Source organism: Harpia harpyja, chromosome 3 (assembly GCF_026419915.1).
Source record: "Harpia harpyja isolate bHarHar1 chromosome 3, bHarHar1 primary haplotype, whole genome shotgun sequence".
In the NCBI taxonomy this organism is placed as follows: domain Eukaryota; kingdom Metazoa; phylum Chordata; class Aves; order Accipitriformes; family Accipitridae; genus Harpia; species Harpia harpyja.
This window is the reverse complement of record NC_068942.1, coordinates 51,777,218-51,794,141: the sequence shown is the minus strand read 5'-3', so window position 1 is coordinate 51,794,141 and position 16,924 is coordinate 51,777,218. Positions and strand designations below refer to the sequence as shown.

The 16,924-nt window shown below is 37.2% G+C and overlaps 1 protein-coding gene across 5 annotated transcripts in view; it reads left to right on the top strand.

The window, feature by feature from the left end:
* PRKD1 (protein kinase D1) overlaps positions 1-16,672 on the top strand; it is a 154,819-nt gene extending 138,147 nt beyond the window's left edge. For 3 of the 5 annotated variants that reach the window (XM_052782525.1, XM_052782526.1, XM_052782528.1), the window contains 4 exons: positions 785-883; positions 2,041-2,308; positions 13,404-13,489; positions 15,696-16,672. In XM_052782525.1, coding sequence (XP_052638485.1) covers positions 785-883; positions 2,041-2,308; positions 13,404-13,489; positions 15,696-15,914 — 672 coding nt within the window. In that variant the 3' untranslated portion in view covers positions 15,915-16,672. Of the gene's footprint in view, positions 1-784; positions 884-2,040; positions 2,309-4,222; positions 4,337-11,181; positions 12,434-13,403; positions 13,490-15,695 lie in introns of those variants that run through there. The other 2 variants (XR_008234484.1, XM_052782529.1) reach the window with 2 other exon arrangements.
* Positions 16,673-16,924: the final 252 nt, after the last annotated feature.

Below are 16,924 nucleotides of genomic sequence, written 5' to 3'. Positions count from 1 at the left end.
TATCAACATTCTTCTCATACTGAACTCAAAACATAGCACTGTACCAGCTACTAGGGAGAAAGTTAACTCTATCCCAGCTGACACCAGGACATTGGGGTAGAATGTAGCAGTTTTCAGGCTTTCATGGGCAAAATTGCCACCAACTTCAGAATTTGGTTTCTTGCCTTCCCAGGTTCATTCAGATTCTTCACCATTCCCTGCTCTAATGTAGTGGGAAATGCTGCCAGCCCCTGACCAGACGAAAGCAATGGAGTTAAAGTCCCAGGAACAGGATGGTTATCTGTTGCACTCTGTTGCCATCTTCTTGTGTGTATATCAGAATAAAAATACATGCAATGCTCCTTATGCTTTCTCTCCTCAAGAAAATGCTTAAATTGAATCACTTAGTATTTCTGTGAAATTTTTTGAGTGAATTTAGATCTCGAAGGTCATTTTGCAAATGTTTCTGCATCCAACGATTTCACACAAAAAAGTAAACAAGTACTTAGAACCTAGTTTTTAAAAAAATGTTTAGAATATAAAGTCTTTGGAGAGGAAACAATCATATTCCGTACAGTGAAACATCAAGAAAACTTGAGGCACAGCAAATAATAGATGACATTTTTGCTTTTTCTTTTTTTTCCATCATAGACATTCTTGTAAAAGGTACATTCTTGTTGGACTCTTTCTCTCTACACCAGTCCTTCCTTCTCTGATCACTGATATTGTCTGAACAATATAAAACAAAACCAAAAACAAGTATGACATTTAAAACTGAATTTCTTTCTGATTTGTTTCTTCACAGATCCTTGTTGCTTTAAGACATCTTCATTTCAAAAATATTGTTCATTGTGACCTCAAACCAGAAAATGTGTTATTGGCATCAGCTGATCCTTTCCCACAGGCAAGTAGAAAATGCCCTTTCTTAAGATAAATTGTTCAAATTAGTAACTGTTAGCAATGATTATTTTATGAACAAACAAAAAAGTGATTAATGACCTGTCTGTATCTCCTCCAGGAACTACACAGAATTTTTAGATATGAAAAAACTGATCACTTATTCAAAAACCTTTCCAAAGAAGACACGTTTGAAAATCCTTGCCTTTTGTCATTTGCCTAAAATATTCAACTAGATTTTCAAGTGTGACATAACTAATTGTGCAATTGTTTCTAATTTGCTCACCATTACAACACAAATTACTTATCTGGCTGATTTGGTCCAGATAAGTGACAATTTGCAGGCAGTCGCTGGAAAGACAGTTATTTTTCTGAAAGTTAGGATAGAGCTCATGAAGAACAAGAGCTGCTTCTTTAATTTTATGAATTTAAATGCCAGGTAGATTGCAGAATATTTAAATACACTTTCTGGCTCATTGTTTTATTTCTCATTAAAAGGTATTTGTATCAGCTCCTGTTACCTTTGGTCTGCAGAGTTCATCTGTAATCTCCCCCAGCTGCCCATATTCACAAGGGAGCACTATTGATAATTTGTAAATAATACCAATATCAATAATTGGAAAGGAAGGATCCATACTGAGGCATTAAGTGAGAATTTTTAAGCCGCTAAATCTGTCCCTCTGAAGAAATCGGACAAGGTTTGCAGAGAGGCAGGGTCCGCAATACAGTAAAAGTAGAAGTCCAAGAACTAAATTTTATCAGCTTGCTTCATTTAGGAAAAAGCCATAGGTAAAACAATTTTACTGTTTGCCATGTTCTTATGCTATGAATGAATAAGTATTACTTTATATTACTACTTTGACCAGGAGCCTGAGCTGTTAGGCCCATCCAAAACTGTATTTATTTCATTCTAAGCTGTCCTGTTACTGATTTTAGCGTGGTTTATTCATGGAGTGAAGGAATAGAGGAGACGCAATGGACTGGTAATCTGGTCTAATGTCTCAGTGGAATAAGGGTATTCCTCTCAAAGAGGACTTTAAAAAAAGTGTCCTTGAAGGAACAATAGAGATGCATCTTGCAACTAAACCATGGTAAAAGTTCCTCAACTATGTATTTGATAATAAAAATAACTTCTGCCTTACTATCGCATTTTTCTTGAAACAGGTAAAACTTTGTGATTTTGGCTTTGCCCGAATCATTGGAGAGAAATCATTTAGGCGTTCAGTTGTAGGAACACCAGCCTACCTTGCTCCAGAAGTGCTAAGGAACAAAGGCTATAACAGATCTCTGGATATGTGGTCTGTGGGTGTCATCATTTATGTAAGCCTCAGTGGTACCTTTCCATTCAATGAAGATGAAGACATACATGACCAAATCCAGAATGCCGCTTTCATGTATCCACCTAATCCATGGAAAGAAATTTCTCATGAAGGTAATACTGTTTGTGGCTGGTTTTATATAAATGCTAAAAAAGAGTATTTGTATTTTGCTTTTATATTTTTTTTCCCTGTACATACTGGTGAAACAAAAAAAGGTTTGAAATTTCAAGGTACCATAAGGTACCATAATGTACCATAATGTAATGTCTCTGGTTTTTGCTATCAGCTGCTTTAGACATTTCCTGCAGAGCATGTATAGACTGCATATGGCACAATCCTCTAGCATGAGATCTCTCCAGGAAGTGTTGAAGGAGGCACATAGCCACCTACAGATTGGGTTGCTGCAGAATCTTCTGGAGAACCTCAGCTGCCGGAACTGGTGTTGCTTATATTTACTTCTGTACCTGTTCTTTCAGCTCTAGTGCTTCTGCAGCTTTTTTCTCGTTCTGCTTGTGACAGTAATTTAGTTTCCATTCAGTAGGATGCTGTACCCTGATAGTCTTTCTGTGGAGAAGGTAAAAAAGACTGAACAATTCCAAGCAGATGAGGTTTCAAGAACAGTGTGAGAAAGTGTCATAGAAGAGACTTTCTGCAGGGGGGAAGGCTTGGAGATAACCAATGAGACTTTTGAAACTAGAGTTCTGGTCTATGGCATCAAAGACTTTTGATAGTAAAAGAACAATGTGAATAATTAACTACGAACGTCTTTAAAGAAGGTAAATGAATTCTAAATACAACTAAGTAGGGCATTTAACAAAAATATCAGTTCTGGTTTCACTAACATTTTCTTGCACATAACAAACATTTTCAGGCAGCTTGATTTTTCTTTGGGGTTTGGGGGTTTTTAATCATTATCTTTATGTCCTTAGCTTTTTGCAAGATTGCTTCATAAGTCTTAAAGCAAAGGAAACATATTTATAAACATCAGATTCTTATCTTTTTTTCTGAATTGAAATATGTAACAAATTGAATTAAAATACTAGCATTTACAATTTCCATTATTTACAGTACTTTTTTTCTGGGTTTCAGGTGACATGTTTAACTGACATGTTAAATGTAGCTTAGAGAAGTGTGCCTACTGCTTGCTATAGTATATATCATGGCCATGTGAGATTCTCAGCTGAAAAATGCTTTGAGAGCATTGTTGTTTTACCTCAGTGGCAGATGAAGTTTGATGAGATCTGTTGGGGGTGGGGGGGGAGCTATAAATCTGCACAATTACACACTGAAGTCCTTCTGAACCTCCACACACTTCTGATATGTAAGCTGACAGAATCTGTTGGCAGCAATGCTTCATCTGGCGCTAGAGATAAGCAAACAGCAATCAACACAGAAGAGGCTGCAAGAAATTGTCTCCCGCAAGTTTCTACTGTGATAGACAGAAGATCAATTTCTACATTCAGAGGTGAAGATTCAGTAGAGCACCTACAGAAAACTCACCTACTGGGATGCTCTCTCTTCTTTTATAGAATCACAGCCTTCATTAAGAGTTAATGGGTATCAGGCTGCAAACATACAGAATGGAGGGAAAGAACACACTTGAACAAATTACTAAGTTAAAATCTGCTTATACGTTGTGATTTTATTATGTATTTTGAATTGCTAGCTGATGAGCCACTCTGTTGTGCTAAACGAAAATCTGAAAAAAAGTTTGAAAAGATCCATCATGTTTAACACAGGAAGTTGGAGTATAGATCTCTGTCCAAGTATTACTTGATAATGCTGATTTTTAGAGCTCAAAATTGAACTTAAACTCCAGATTACGTAGGGGGAATAAAGGAATGGTTTTCTCATGTCAGCTTCTCTGGTCCACACTCCTGCACAGGTCACAACAGGGGAGGTACATGGGCCCTGTGCACGTGCTGGCTCCATCCAATTTCTGTTACTTCTGACCATATAGCATGGTTAAAATACAAATATGTACCCAGTGTCCTAACACATTTGATCTGGATTACAATTCTGAACAGTGCCATGATAATTGATGCTACAAGTGGTTGAAGCATTTGGGGGGAAACACAGATGATTTTAAAGATTTTATGAAGTTGCTTACTCAACACTGCAAATAAAAACAATTTGAAAAGGTACGTGCATTTAAATGTAAACTATGGTAACATGAAGCTCATTTCAAGCTAAAATACACTGGGGCTCATAAATTTCTCTGCACGAAGTGCTATAAATCTACAAAATACAGACAGAGAATTAGTTTCAATCCCAACAGGTTAGGTTTGTGCACTTGAAAATCTTCCTTTAGCTTGTCATATGCTCTTGCAGCTTCCCAAACAGGTTAAGCTAATGAATTGGATATTTGCCTGCCATATCTTTTCCATTATTCTTTTTGCCAATTTTTCTTAATCATTAAACATTTTTCAACAGAAATTTTAAGACACATGACTATGATTATTTTTTTAATTTTTTAAATTTTCATATTAAAAGATCCACAATAGATTACTTCTGAAGGCACACTTGATTTCTAACTATTTCCTGGAATTTGTATTACAGCAGTAATTCTCCCAAGAGGGCAGTAATTATCATCAACTAGTTCTTCCACTCATGCTTGTAAAGGAGTTATATAGCAGTGTGGAATGTGATGCTGCTGCAGAATCCGGCAAGATCTTTGTAAATAAACATTGATCAGGCTATTTCTTTCGAGCTGGTATGACTGAAATTGCTGTCTTGAAGTATCTACACAGATATTTTCTTGCAAGAAGCATTATTCTTTGTTTTAAAATTAAAAGAAAATTATTTAAGTAGTTTTTACTTGTAAGAAGGAAAAAATGTTGAAGATCCAGTCCAATTTAATTATTGACATTTAAAAACGTGTGCAAATATTTAAGAGAACTCTAACACATAATAAACAACCATAGTCTTCACAGAAGCCTGCAACCAAAATTTTGCTGCATTGCTATAGCATTAAAAAATGGAAACCAAAATTGATTAGGCAAGTATCATTGTTGCAGATAAAATAAATGGAAAATAAATATTATCTTTAATGCAGATAAGAAAGATCTTTTTAAAGTGTTCCGCTGTGTGAATTTGAAAAATAGGAGCCATTTGTCAAAAGGTTACCATAAGTAAAACTAATGTAAATATTCTTCTTTCTTTCTCCATTACTGCTTTCTTCTCATATGTCCAAAAGACAGTGCTGGGCCCAAGCACTCTTTAACAATGGATTCTATGAATTGTACATTACAGCTAGATTTTAAAAGTGGTACCTTCATCCAGAGACTATATTACATATCTCAGTAACAGCAGGCAGAAACTGAGAATTCAGTCAACTTAGAAGAGCTAGGCTAACATCTAAGAGGATTAGTATTAACTCTGATTTATGCATGCCAATAAAAATGCTCAGGTTCTCTGACCATATAAAACGCAATTTGCATGACTTTCTTCTTTTTTTACTGCTGAAGTGTGTCACTACTGGTTGCTGTGAATGTTCATAATATGATAATCCTAGAAACACTTATAGAACAGTGAGAAGTAGTGGAAGGAATTACATATCAATTTGAGATTAAAAAAAGAAAAAGAAATAAATGTTTGTTCAGACCTGTTGCTGTCTGTATGAACAATCCTGCTTGATACGCAAAGCAAGTGATGGGAGATAAGACAGACAACCTAAAATAATAGATTGGGGAGGGGGGGAGGTTACTGCACTACTGTACCAGGTTAGGATTACTAACATATGCAGCTGATATACCTGAGCTAGCTGCTTCTTAAACTGCAGGAACTCATTTGCTTGAAATTCTGTGTATGTACTTTTAGTGGAACTGTAAATGTTTCTAAAGTTGTGGGCTTTTTACCTTGTTATGCAATTTTCAGTTTAGATTAAGGGAAGTGATCATCAACCAAGTGTATTGCCAGTGTCTGTGCAACAACGATTTTATTAAAGGGCATATAATTTGTCGCAGAATGGCTAATGAAAGCAGCATTAGGAATTTCTGCATGCCTGTTGCAAAAATCGACGCTGAAGAAAGCAGAACAACGCTCAAACCTCTTGTTTCTTGCTTATGACTATGACTGTGGCCCAGTGAGCCGAAGTGGATGTAAAACTTATTGCAACTGTAGTTATTTCAGTGCTGTTTTCAGACCATTACTCATGTAAAAAGTTTAAGAATAGCTGAACTTAGTTATTGCCATGTTTACTTCTATTTATATTGTAATCAGAGGAATTAAAAGCTCAGATATTTTAATTTTTAGCAAAACCACATATTTCTTCTCATTTAAATGGATAGTGCACAAGTTAGAGTGAATGGTGCTGTGTTTATCATCTCTTTGGTTTTAGTGCTCAGTAGATGCTTTTTCTAATATTGCCAAGCAACAGGATGTTAATTTGGGAGCTGGAATGCAGAGGGTAGCAAAACTCTAAAAGGAAAAAAAATAATGAGATAGGTCATACCTAAACATTATGTCTGGAAAAGCCACACCAGTGGTAAAGTAGCATTCTGTGTTCTTTATTCAATTATTGGTCTTAAGGTAAAATTCAATTGGCTTTTAAAATTCTAAACTGCACCGCTGAGGCAATAGATTTGTAAAAACACGTGACCCATAACAGTTTAAACTGCATGATTATATAAATAATACACTTAAAATAAAGTCTAGCAGGTTCAGAGCAAAAACATATGGGAAGAAATTGTATTTTGGAGGAAAAGTGTGTCATGAACACAATAGTGTGGTCTGTGTTAGTTTATTTTCTTAAGAATTACTTTTTCTATAGCACTTTCTAGCAATTTTTTAAATAAAAAAATACAGTCACAAGCCAAGGAAGAAGGCAGAACCCATTTGAGGATAACATTTTTGAGTGTTTAATGTCTTTCAGCCTCTATCAACAGTTCTGTCTTCTCTCCCACTCAGGAATGTGGTCTAGTCATTGACTATGACTGTCTTCTCTCCATAATGTGTCTGTCTGATGTCATAACATCTGGGTTAATCTCATCAATTCTTCCTGCTGAGAAATTCTAGCTTTTTTGTGTAATGCTTTGTCCATCCTCTTCCCCCTTAAAATTTAACCTATAAAAACTAGGATGTTTCAATTTTTGTAGCTCTCAGAAATGTGGTTTTTCCCAACTAATTATCCATTCAGAACGTTTCTGCGAGCATCAGTTCCCAAATCTTAGTCCTCATGCACAAAATCCCTTCTCTAACTTCACCAAACTCAATTGCTTTACATTTTAAGGTTTGTCAGAGATTGTGTGTGTACACACACACACAGTCTCACAGATTCCTCCATAGGGAATTCTGATTTCCACCCTACTAAGCAGTTGCATTTTCCCACCTTTTTCCAATAGCTTCTCTCTTTTGAAAGAATACTTCCCAAAACCAGAGTTTGTGTTTGTATGTCTAAATAGAATTGTAAGACATTACCATGGAGATGTATTTACTGTGGTAAACTTTGGATATCTTGCAGAAAACCAGTTTTTGTCACAGCCATTCAACATTCCATCACGAAATCTGCTATTTCTGTTCTGTCTTCAATGATTGTCAAGCCAGCTTAACTTTCCAAATTCACTGAATTGCTGTATGACAATTTGACCTTAATTCAGACTTCATTGTGGAATTTTGCTAGATATTCATACAGAGGAATCTACTTGCAGAATTCTTTCCTATTTTATAGCTTTAAATTTCACATCTGTCAAACACAGACCCTATTTTCAACAGCATTACTGTTCGTTTCCAACTTTGACCTCCCAGTCCACTAAATTTGCATCATCTTAAAAGATTTATTTTGATTTAGCTACAGGTTACAAAAAATAAATACTGCTAAATATAAAGACAGAACTCCCTGGAGGATTTTGTGCCTGCCTGTTAGTGTATTTTACCTAGTGTGTCTTCACTGTGGTGTCTGGTCTTTTGAACTGCATGGTCCTAAAATGTGCTATGTCAAGCTTTGGATTATTCATGGTGCGTTTCATTCTGTTATGGAATTTTAATAAATCATTGTATTCATAATTCTTTTTTCATCAGCTACCAACACAGCTATTACTACTAGCCTGATGAGAGCTATGTGATGTGCACACTGTTGATTAGGTGCTTCACATTACTTCATGTTATTAAATAATTTGGGAAGAAGCAATGCAACTTCTTCCATGCATTAAATCTGATCATGGTGTGCCTGTTACACTGCTTTTGAGTCAGAAATAAATACCACAGCTGCCTTCAAGCCAGTATTTATTTAGACTTGTTTCACCATAATGTGAATAGAAACTCTGTTTCACACATTAATGAGAAAGTCACATGAGTGAGCATTAAGTACCAGGAGGTCAAATGCATGTTACAGCTCAAAGATGCTCTCTACCTCAGTAAATGTTTAACTAGCTGTTTAAACTAAGGTCTTGGCTCTACTTACACATGTTTGCTAGGATAGATTAGTATTAGAAAACCTCCCTTGTAGAGGTGCAGCTTATAATTGCCAAGGATTTCTTTTGATAGTACAGCTGAATCCATGCCTCTGAAAATAATAAGCTCTGCTAGCTGAAGGTTATTTTTTGCCAAAATAACTGCATGTACACTAGAGCACTTGTCAACAAAGCTGTATTGACCAGCGGTAGGGAAGGGGTTTATATGTATGAAAGCATTATACCACTAATCAACAGAGCTATACTCAGAAAAATCCAGGGCCTAGGAAGTCTTAAGTTTTATATTAATGGCATCAGCTTAAATTTTTACAAGTGATGGCTGTGAAAGTAGTTAATATTATGGGTGTGCTTTAAAAATTTTGGACCAAGTATAAATTTATTGTTAATTTAGGACTGCTTTTCTTGATATTCTTAAGGTGATTTATTTTTTATAACTTATACGAAAAGCTGAAGCTTGTATGGTAGAACTAAATGAATGGTAGTTTCATAGTAGGGTTTTCAGGTATTTTGTAAACTTGTGTGTTAATATGTGAGTCACATCCTAATTAATTTGATACTTAGAGTGAAAATTGTTACTGTGTCTCTACTACAATTAATTATTTGCCATACTAATAAACTGCCATAAGTAGTCCAGAAACATGAATGTCCTGACTCTGGAGGTTCTTTCCAGTAAAGTGCAACTAAAGAGCAATCTTTCCTAAAATTGAGGGGACATACAGCTTTTTAAAGTTGTATTTGAATCTTCCCACTGGGGATTCTGCTATCTAAATGACCAGTAGTCATGCTAGTGGAGTAGTTGGCTAGTTTATCCCCTTTAAGAAAGTCTCCAGCTGCCGGAACTTGATAAGCCCTCAGCTGGCTGCTTATGCTATCCTTAAATTGTGGGAAGTAAACAGGAGCCCATAAAAGTGTTAGAAAAAGCAGTACCATAATCCTTTCAGAACTTTCATTCAGGTTACTTCCTTGGTGATAACCTGTTGGATTCCCATAGATGATGTGCAGACCATACGTGGTCTTTCTTAACGCTCTGCATTTATTCAATTATTGATTTTACAGAAGAATATTGTCAAACTTTATAAAGCTCTTAAAATGTCTGACAAGGATTACTTTAAAACCTGATTTAAAAAAAAATAATCAGTCTCTAGTGAAAATTCATAACATTTACTTTAAAATACAGTGTATTTGCTACCCTCTCCTCAAAACTGCTTTATCTTCCTAGAAGAAAATTTAATTTCCTAACAATTGGTGCCCCAGTTTGGTCCCCTGAATCATATTTGAGTTGTATGTCTAAACTAAATGTTAATACCTTCCAAATTTTTATCTCCAGTGTTTTTAAGCAGTATAACTCAAAACATAATCATCAAATTATTAATTATATGATTTTTTTTTTAATTAAGAAGTTGCATCAACATGAATCTTACTGTTCATACATCTTGTATGAACTGTAGTCAGACCAAACCGTATTAGATAGTGGTTGTCAGGACACTATCAGGACAGGATGGTGGTTTTGTAAGCTGAAACAGAGAGAATAACCAGGATCTTTTCTCTTTTCCTTTAAATAGTCCCACAGAACCTACCAGTGTCTGAATCTCGACAATTTAACACCAGTTAAATTCAGCATTTTCTCATTAACAGACTATTCCAGATCCCTGAGGAAATCCTTTAATTTTTCAGTTCCAGCACTCAGCCTGTCGGTATTGAACTCCCTAGCTTCTGCTTTCCTTTACCAGCACTGTCCTTTGTTGCCTTGCCAGTACGTATCATTTGCATCCTGACTTCTGATAATCAGAACTCTTATGCTTGAGAAGTGGCTTTTCTTGGATTGCATGTTTTCCTGGTAAAAAATAGCAAATGGTTTTTGCTGTTGAAACTCATGTCTGATCTCTCTCTTCACCTACATTTGAAAACTTTGAGTATTAAAGCAAATGGAATTGTATCAGATAGTTTGGGTCCTAAATCTTCATAATAGTTGCATTTGTGCTTATTTATTGCTAAGAGGCAAGTGATATTCGAAACTTTCCTGGCAAAAAGAACCCTAGATAAAGAACTAAAAACGAACACCAAAACTTGTTACAGAGACGGCGATATTCCAGTGGTGAAACAAGTGGACTATCTGTGTAAACTGTTCTGGAGAACAAATGATTGCTCAGTACTGACAATCTTAACCGTCTAGTGAAGCTGCCTTTTCACTTTTGTCTTAGTTTCCTTCCCTATCCTTCTTTGTGTACCTTCTCTTGTGACTGTTCCTAGACCAATGCCATTCTGGTCTGTTCAACACGCCATTGGCAATTTTCCCCAAGAATACAAAGAATTATGTTATTACATGTAGTATGTCATTGTCCTGAAGGGGGAAAAAAGGGCAAAGGGGTCTTCATCCTGCTGTAACTTGAGGGAGGCTGAATAGCTATGTATAATTTCATCACTTGTAAGGCTCACAGTCATATCTGCTTCCAGTGGGTTGGACAGAAGATACATAGTAGAGACATTATCAATACTCCATGGCAGGAAGAATATTCAGTAGGTACTTGGCAGTTTTAGAAGCACATCTTGGGAAACATGCACTTATATCTCAACAGTTGGCTGATTGAAATCAATTCCCAGGACAATCAACTCTTTCATCAAGCTCTTGACCTGTTTGCCAAACTGAGATTCATAGTAAATGATGAAAAATTATCTGTGAGGATCATATACACCTGAATACCTCTGAAGATAATAAACAAATGGGAACCCTATTAAATTCACATTCAGCACTGGCCTATTTATCAAAAGACAGACTGAAGTCTTATTGTAATTCTGCTGAATTTAAGGGTAAGGTGACAGTGTTGCAGAAGATGCTGATATCTGCCAATGCCCAGATTTACCACAGTGGGTAAGGACTATGTTCTCCTCCTCCAAGCATCAGATAAAAACAATGTCCACTACTTTTTCCCAAGTTATATCAGAAGTCACTGTATAACTCAACCGTGCCATATGACTTGATTTTCCTGTCTCTTCCTCATGGCTTGGAACTTGAGAACTTCTCTTACCAATAAAGAGGAAAAAGATTAACCCCACTATTTTGGAAAACAAATGAGTTTTCAGAATGCTACCATCTATCAGTAGTGGTCCTATTGGCTATCCACTGGCTGTCTGATCCCACATCCACTTCACAGACATTTTGAGAGGGAACAAAATAAACATGAGTTAGAAAGTTTAGCATGAACTGTACTTTACACTAAAAGAGACAGTAGCTAAACACCTGTTTTTCCAGAACAGGAAAAATAAAATTAGGACCATCTGCTCCAGGAAAAGCATGGCTCAGAACCTCTGGCAATGTCTTCTTTGTCAGAAGCCCTGAGATTTGTTTTATCTCGTTCCCACAATTGCTTTGATTTCCAAGATAATATTCAGCACCAGGAAGTCAGGGCTACTTTAGTGATAGTCAGCTATTGCTAAGAATAGGTTTGTCTGTCAGACTTACTGCATACATCCAGATAAGCCACCATATACATTCCCATTTTTGTGGGCATTGTGCTCATTGTGCTCTGCCTCATGGCAGAAACACACAGGAAGCTCTAGTTGGCAAATGAGCCTGGGGAGAGGAAGCCTCTTTTGAAAAAGAAAAGGTTTTCCATATTGCTGCACAAATACAACCTCAGAGATGTAGCAATTTAAAGAATTCTGTCCCATTGCCTGCTCTTAAAACAGACAAGATGATTATTCAGCTCCTTCAATACCCAGCTGGCAACAATGTCCATCTCACATTTCAGACCCAGTTCCCCTCAGTGATGCCATGTTTCTGTGTTACTTTCAAGATCATCTTTCCCTGTCACCATGATATAAACAAAACAATAAAGATGTAAACCAGCATACTTTGGACAAGCCAAGGGATATTGTGATGGAATGGGAAAGTTGCAGTAATATTATAATTCCTTGTGGCCGGTCAATTATTCTATAACAATAAACTCCCCCAGAACACATGCTGAACATTTAGCACCACCTAGAATAGAATTTAACCTTACGTGATACCCTCATTTTTTATTTTTTAATTTTTTTTAATGGTTTTAGTAGATGCATTCAAAGCTTAGCAGTCTCATCCCAGAGATTTTTCCAAATGGGTCACTCAGTGCAGTTCCATGCACTGGTCATTGACTCACGGGCCTCTTCTCTTCAGGAGCCACAGCACACAAACCTATAACCTCAGTGAATCATTGACTCCTTCAAAACCACAGAAATTAAGAAATTTGTAAAGAACCCCTCTCACCTTTATGAAACACCAGACTGCTGACTAGCAGGTAGAAGCAATGTTTAGTTCAAAAGAATAGTATTGCAAGACTTGTGACTTACAAAAACCGCTACTCAGTGCCTGGGAAGGTGCTGCTGTTAGTCATATAAAAGCGATACTGAGAGTCTCAGAGTAAAATATATATATACATATATATATGTGTGTGTGTATGTTTACTGTGGTACCTGAAGAATACAGTAGTACTCACTTACATGAGATTTTTTTCACTTGAGTAGGAACTGAATGAGGATTATCTTCAGTCTTTGCTGTGTGCCTCCAAATGAACACACAGAAGTAGATGATATGCTAGCTAGCAGGCAACTGTTCAGTAAAACAGTTGTAATCCCATTAGGAAGGGTTGCATGGGTACCTTCAAGGACAGCAACATTGACTGCAGTTTGTAAAAAGCTGGAATAAGAAGGGATAACTGTCCCCTTCTTACCAGTACCATGTCTGTCTGTCTCTCTCTGTTTGCATGTCCTAGTTGAAACAAATATATTTAAACTGATATTTTCCACTATTATTTCCTTTCAGCTATTGATCTGATAAATAATTTGTTGCAAGTGAAAATGAGAAAGCGCTACAGTGTGGACAAAACCTTAAGCCATCCATGGTTACAGGTATTGCTACAATTCCATGTTTTTTCTTATGCATTTAGGCTCTAAGTATGTAACAAATTTTCATCTTTAAGCACAGTAGAATCTAAGCAAATCTACAAACCTGAAGATGTTTTCAGATCATGAGAACCTCATACTCCTTCACCAAATTACCTACAGATTCTCATTAATTTCTGAAGTATTAAATTCCAATACTAAACTCTCTCATGTTTTCAAAATACGCTACAAAAATATTTTATCTTGTTTGTCCACTGAGAACGTGATGTATATAAAAAAAACCCTTTATAGTCATTTGACTTGCGTTATCTCATTGCCTGGAGTCTACCCTGATTGACTTCTTATTAAAGCTAATCAATGGGCTTTCACTTCACAGTCATCAGAAGAACTAGTGAGGTTGTATGCTTTCCAGGAAGATACGTTAGCCACCTTCAACTGAAATTTTCAACTAAAAACTGAAATGTTAGGAATTTTTGAGATGCTAACAGCCACTGTCTTCTGCTCCTCCTGTGATAATTTTTTTATCCGGCAGCAGCCAAATCACTGCAAGTTAAAGACCTAAAACAGAGTCATTGCAGTGAACAGCCAGGGCCGGTCCCGGTGCCCCAGCCCAGGAGCAGGCCAGGCTGGGGCTGGCCCCAGGGCAGGGCATTGGGCCCCTCCCTGGGGACGGGGACAGGCTGAGGCCAGGCTGGGACATCAGGCCGCGGGATCTCCCAAGGGATCCACTTTTGCCTCTAGGAAAGTAATCGTGGCACAGATAGATGCGTAATCCACAGTCCCAAAGTCATCTTTGCCCACACTGAAAGCTGAGTCCTACTCCAGTACCTTATAGCTGCAACTGTTTCTCAAAGTAGAGGGTGACCTGCTGGCGTAGGAGGAAAAGGGCTGCAACCTCCCACCCTGCCCTCCGCCTTCCCCGGGGACTTTTCTCCTGGGCTTGCTTTCTTCCTCCCAGATTTCCTGTCATTCTTTAGTCTTTTCCTCCAAGACTGCTCTTCTCCGTGACGACCATTGCAGAATGCATTTGTCTGAGCCTTTGGGGACTGGAGAGGTGATCTGGGCTAAGGTCTGCAGCAAGGCTGCTGGCAGTCTCACATGATGGGACAGAGGCCTTCACCTCTCTACATCCACTTTTATCACTTGTGCAATAGTGAGTGGAGATGAACTAAGGCGAGGTAGTAGAGCAGCAGCTCTAGCACCATGGGTGAGATGAGTCCTCTTTCTAGAAAAGCCCAGCCTTGAAATGCTAAGGAAAGAGAACAGTGGTGTGGGGCAGTGAGACTTAGAGATGATTTCTGAGAGGATGTCTGTGTAAGAAGTGGGCCAAGGGATGTGAGACACTAAGGATGAAGGCATCCATGCATTTACAGCATGGGGGCTTTCTGATGCTTCGGCTATGAGACCAGGGTTGTGTCTAAGGTTGAGACAAGGTGAAGGAGAAAAAAGAAAACTGGATACAGGATTGTGAGCAGAGGTTAGTCTGCATGGGCCTAGGATTGGCTTTATTACTGCAGCTTCATGTATGCTTTGGGTGGGAATAAGAAAAGAAATTATTAAACTTGAGATACACTTCAGGCAGATCAGAGGCTGCAGAGCATGATGATCTAAACAGCATGAGTACCAAACCAGTTTCCACCCTTACTGTTGACTGTCAACACGGAGTTCCAAAGTACCTTGATGTTTAAATGTATACATCTCTGAGCACACCAGTAATTGCCTAAGTTTGGAAAAGCAGATTTTTTTCTAGCCCAAGCTGAATTCATATTGTGCACCATTATACTGAGATGGAGCAACTGTCTTGACTATCTGAAACAGATCACTAGGATGTACATGTGTGATTTAAAGATGTTTCTTCTTCCTTATTCATCTTGTGTCTAGTGTGAGGAATTGTTTTACTGCCATGCCTCATTTAGATATTATGGAAATCTGTAAACTATCCATACATTCTACAAAACAACCTGTAACATCTCCAGACTACGCTTATGATAGAGTTTAATAAAATTAATTTATCAAGCAATCCTCTAGAGATAAAACCTATCTCTATAGGCAGATTTCATATTTATTGATTACAAGATTTTTCCATTCTGGAGCAATAGGGATGCATGACCTTTAGGTTGCTGAGTTAATAGCACTTTGCATAGTATTGGTAGTAGAAGGGAATGTCATTTATTTTAGGAAATTTAAAACTGATACTGTTATTCTATTTCAGGACTATCAAACCTGGTTAGATTTAAGGGAACTTGAATGTAAAATGGGGGAACGTTACATCACCCATGAAAGTGATGACTCCCGATGGGAACAGTATTCAGGAGAACATGGATTGCAGTATCCAGCACACCTTATCAGTCAAAGTGCTAACCATAATGAAAACACCAGGCTAGAAGAAACAGAAATGAAAGCCCTCAGTGAGCGTGTCAGCATCCTTTAAGTTGCATCCCCTATAATCTGTCAAAACACTGTGGAATTAATAAATACATACGGTCAGGTTTAACGTTTGCCTTGCAGAACTGCCATTATTTTCTGTCAGATGGGAACAAAGCTGTTATGCTGTTACACTGTTGATGTATCTGAGTTGCCAAGACAAATCAACAGAAACATTTTTGTGTGACCAACTGTGTTGTATTTACAAAAGTTCCCAGAAACACTAAACTTGTTATTGTGAATGATTCATGTTGTATTTAATGTATTAAAACCTGTCTCCACGGTGCCTTTGCAAACTTGTGTTTTTCTTACTTGAGCCTCATTTTGGTAAGAGAGAACTTTCCCATGAAGATCTGGGGGGTTTTTTGTGCATCGTTAGTATTGTAATTGTAAGCAAACTCTTGAAGAGTAGATTATAACTGCTGTTCTGTGAACAACTTCTACCATTTGGATACAAGCTTTATTTAGTGTTGAAAAAATAGAAAAAGCAAAAAATAACGAATTGCATAGCACTGTACAGTTTCAAATCAGATAACCTGTGTGTATGTGTTTGTGTGTTTGTGTATATAGATACACACACACACAGTATAACTTGCTCTTAAGCCTAAATGCCTTAGTAATGTAAACTGCAGCATATGTTGGTTGTATTTCCCCTTTTCTTAAAGTATTCTTCTCTAATATGAATATTCTCTAATATGTACATTTAGAAGCTAAATAACTTGTTCACTTTGTGTATGTTTTCAATAAAAGTCTTGTTAAAATAGGTTCATTTGTTTCATCTTTCTGTTTAAAATATCCCTGGAATGGCATCAGAAGTAGGTAGAGTAAATTAGTTGATCATTGAGAAGCCCATGTGGAGATAGGTAGGAAAATGCTGCTGGCTAACCTGCCTACCTATAAAGCATATTTTGTAAGAACCTACTTGGACTGATTTTATATCATAAATTCAATCAGTTTTGAAACTTACTGGGGGAGTGGGGAGGTTGAGGACACATTAATGGGAATGTAGTTTTTAGA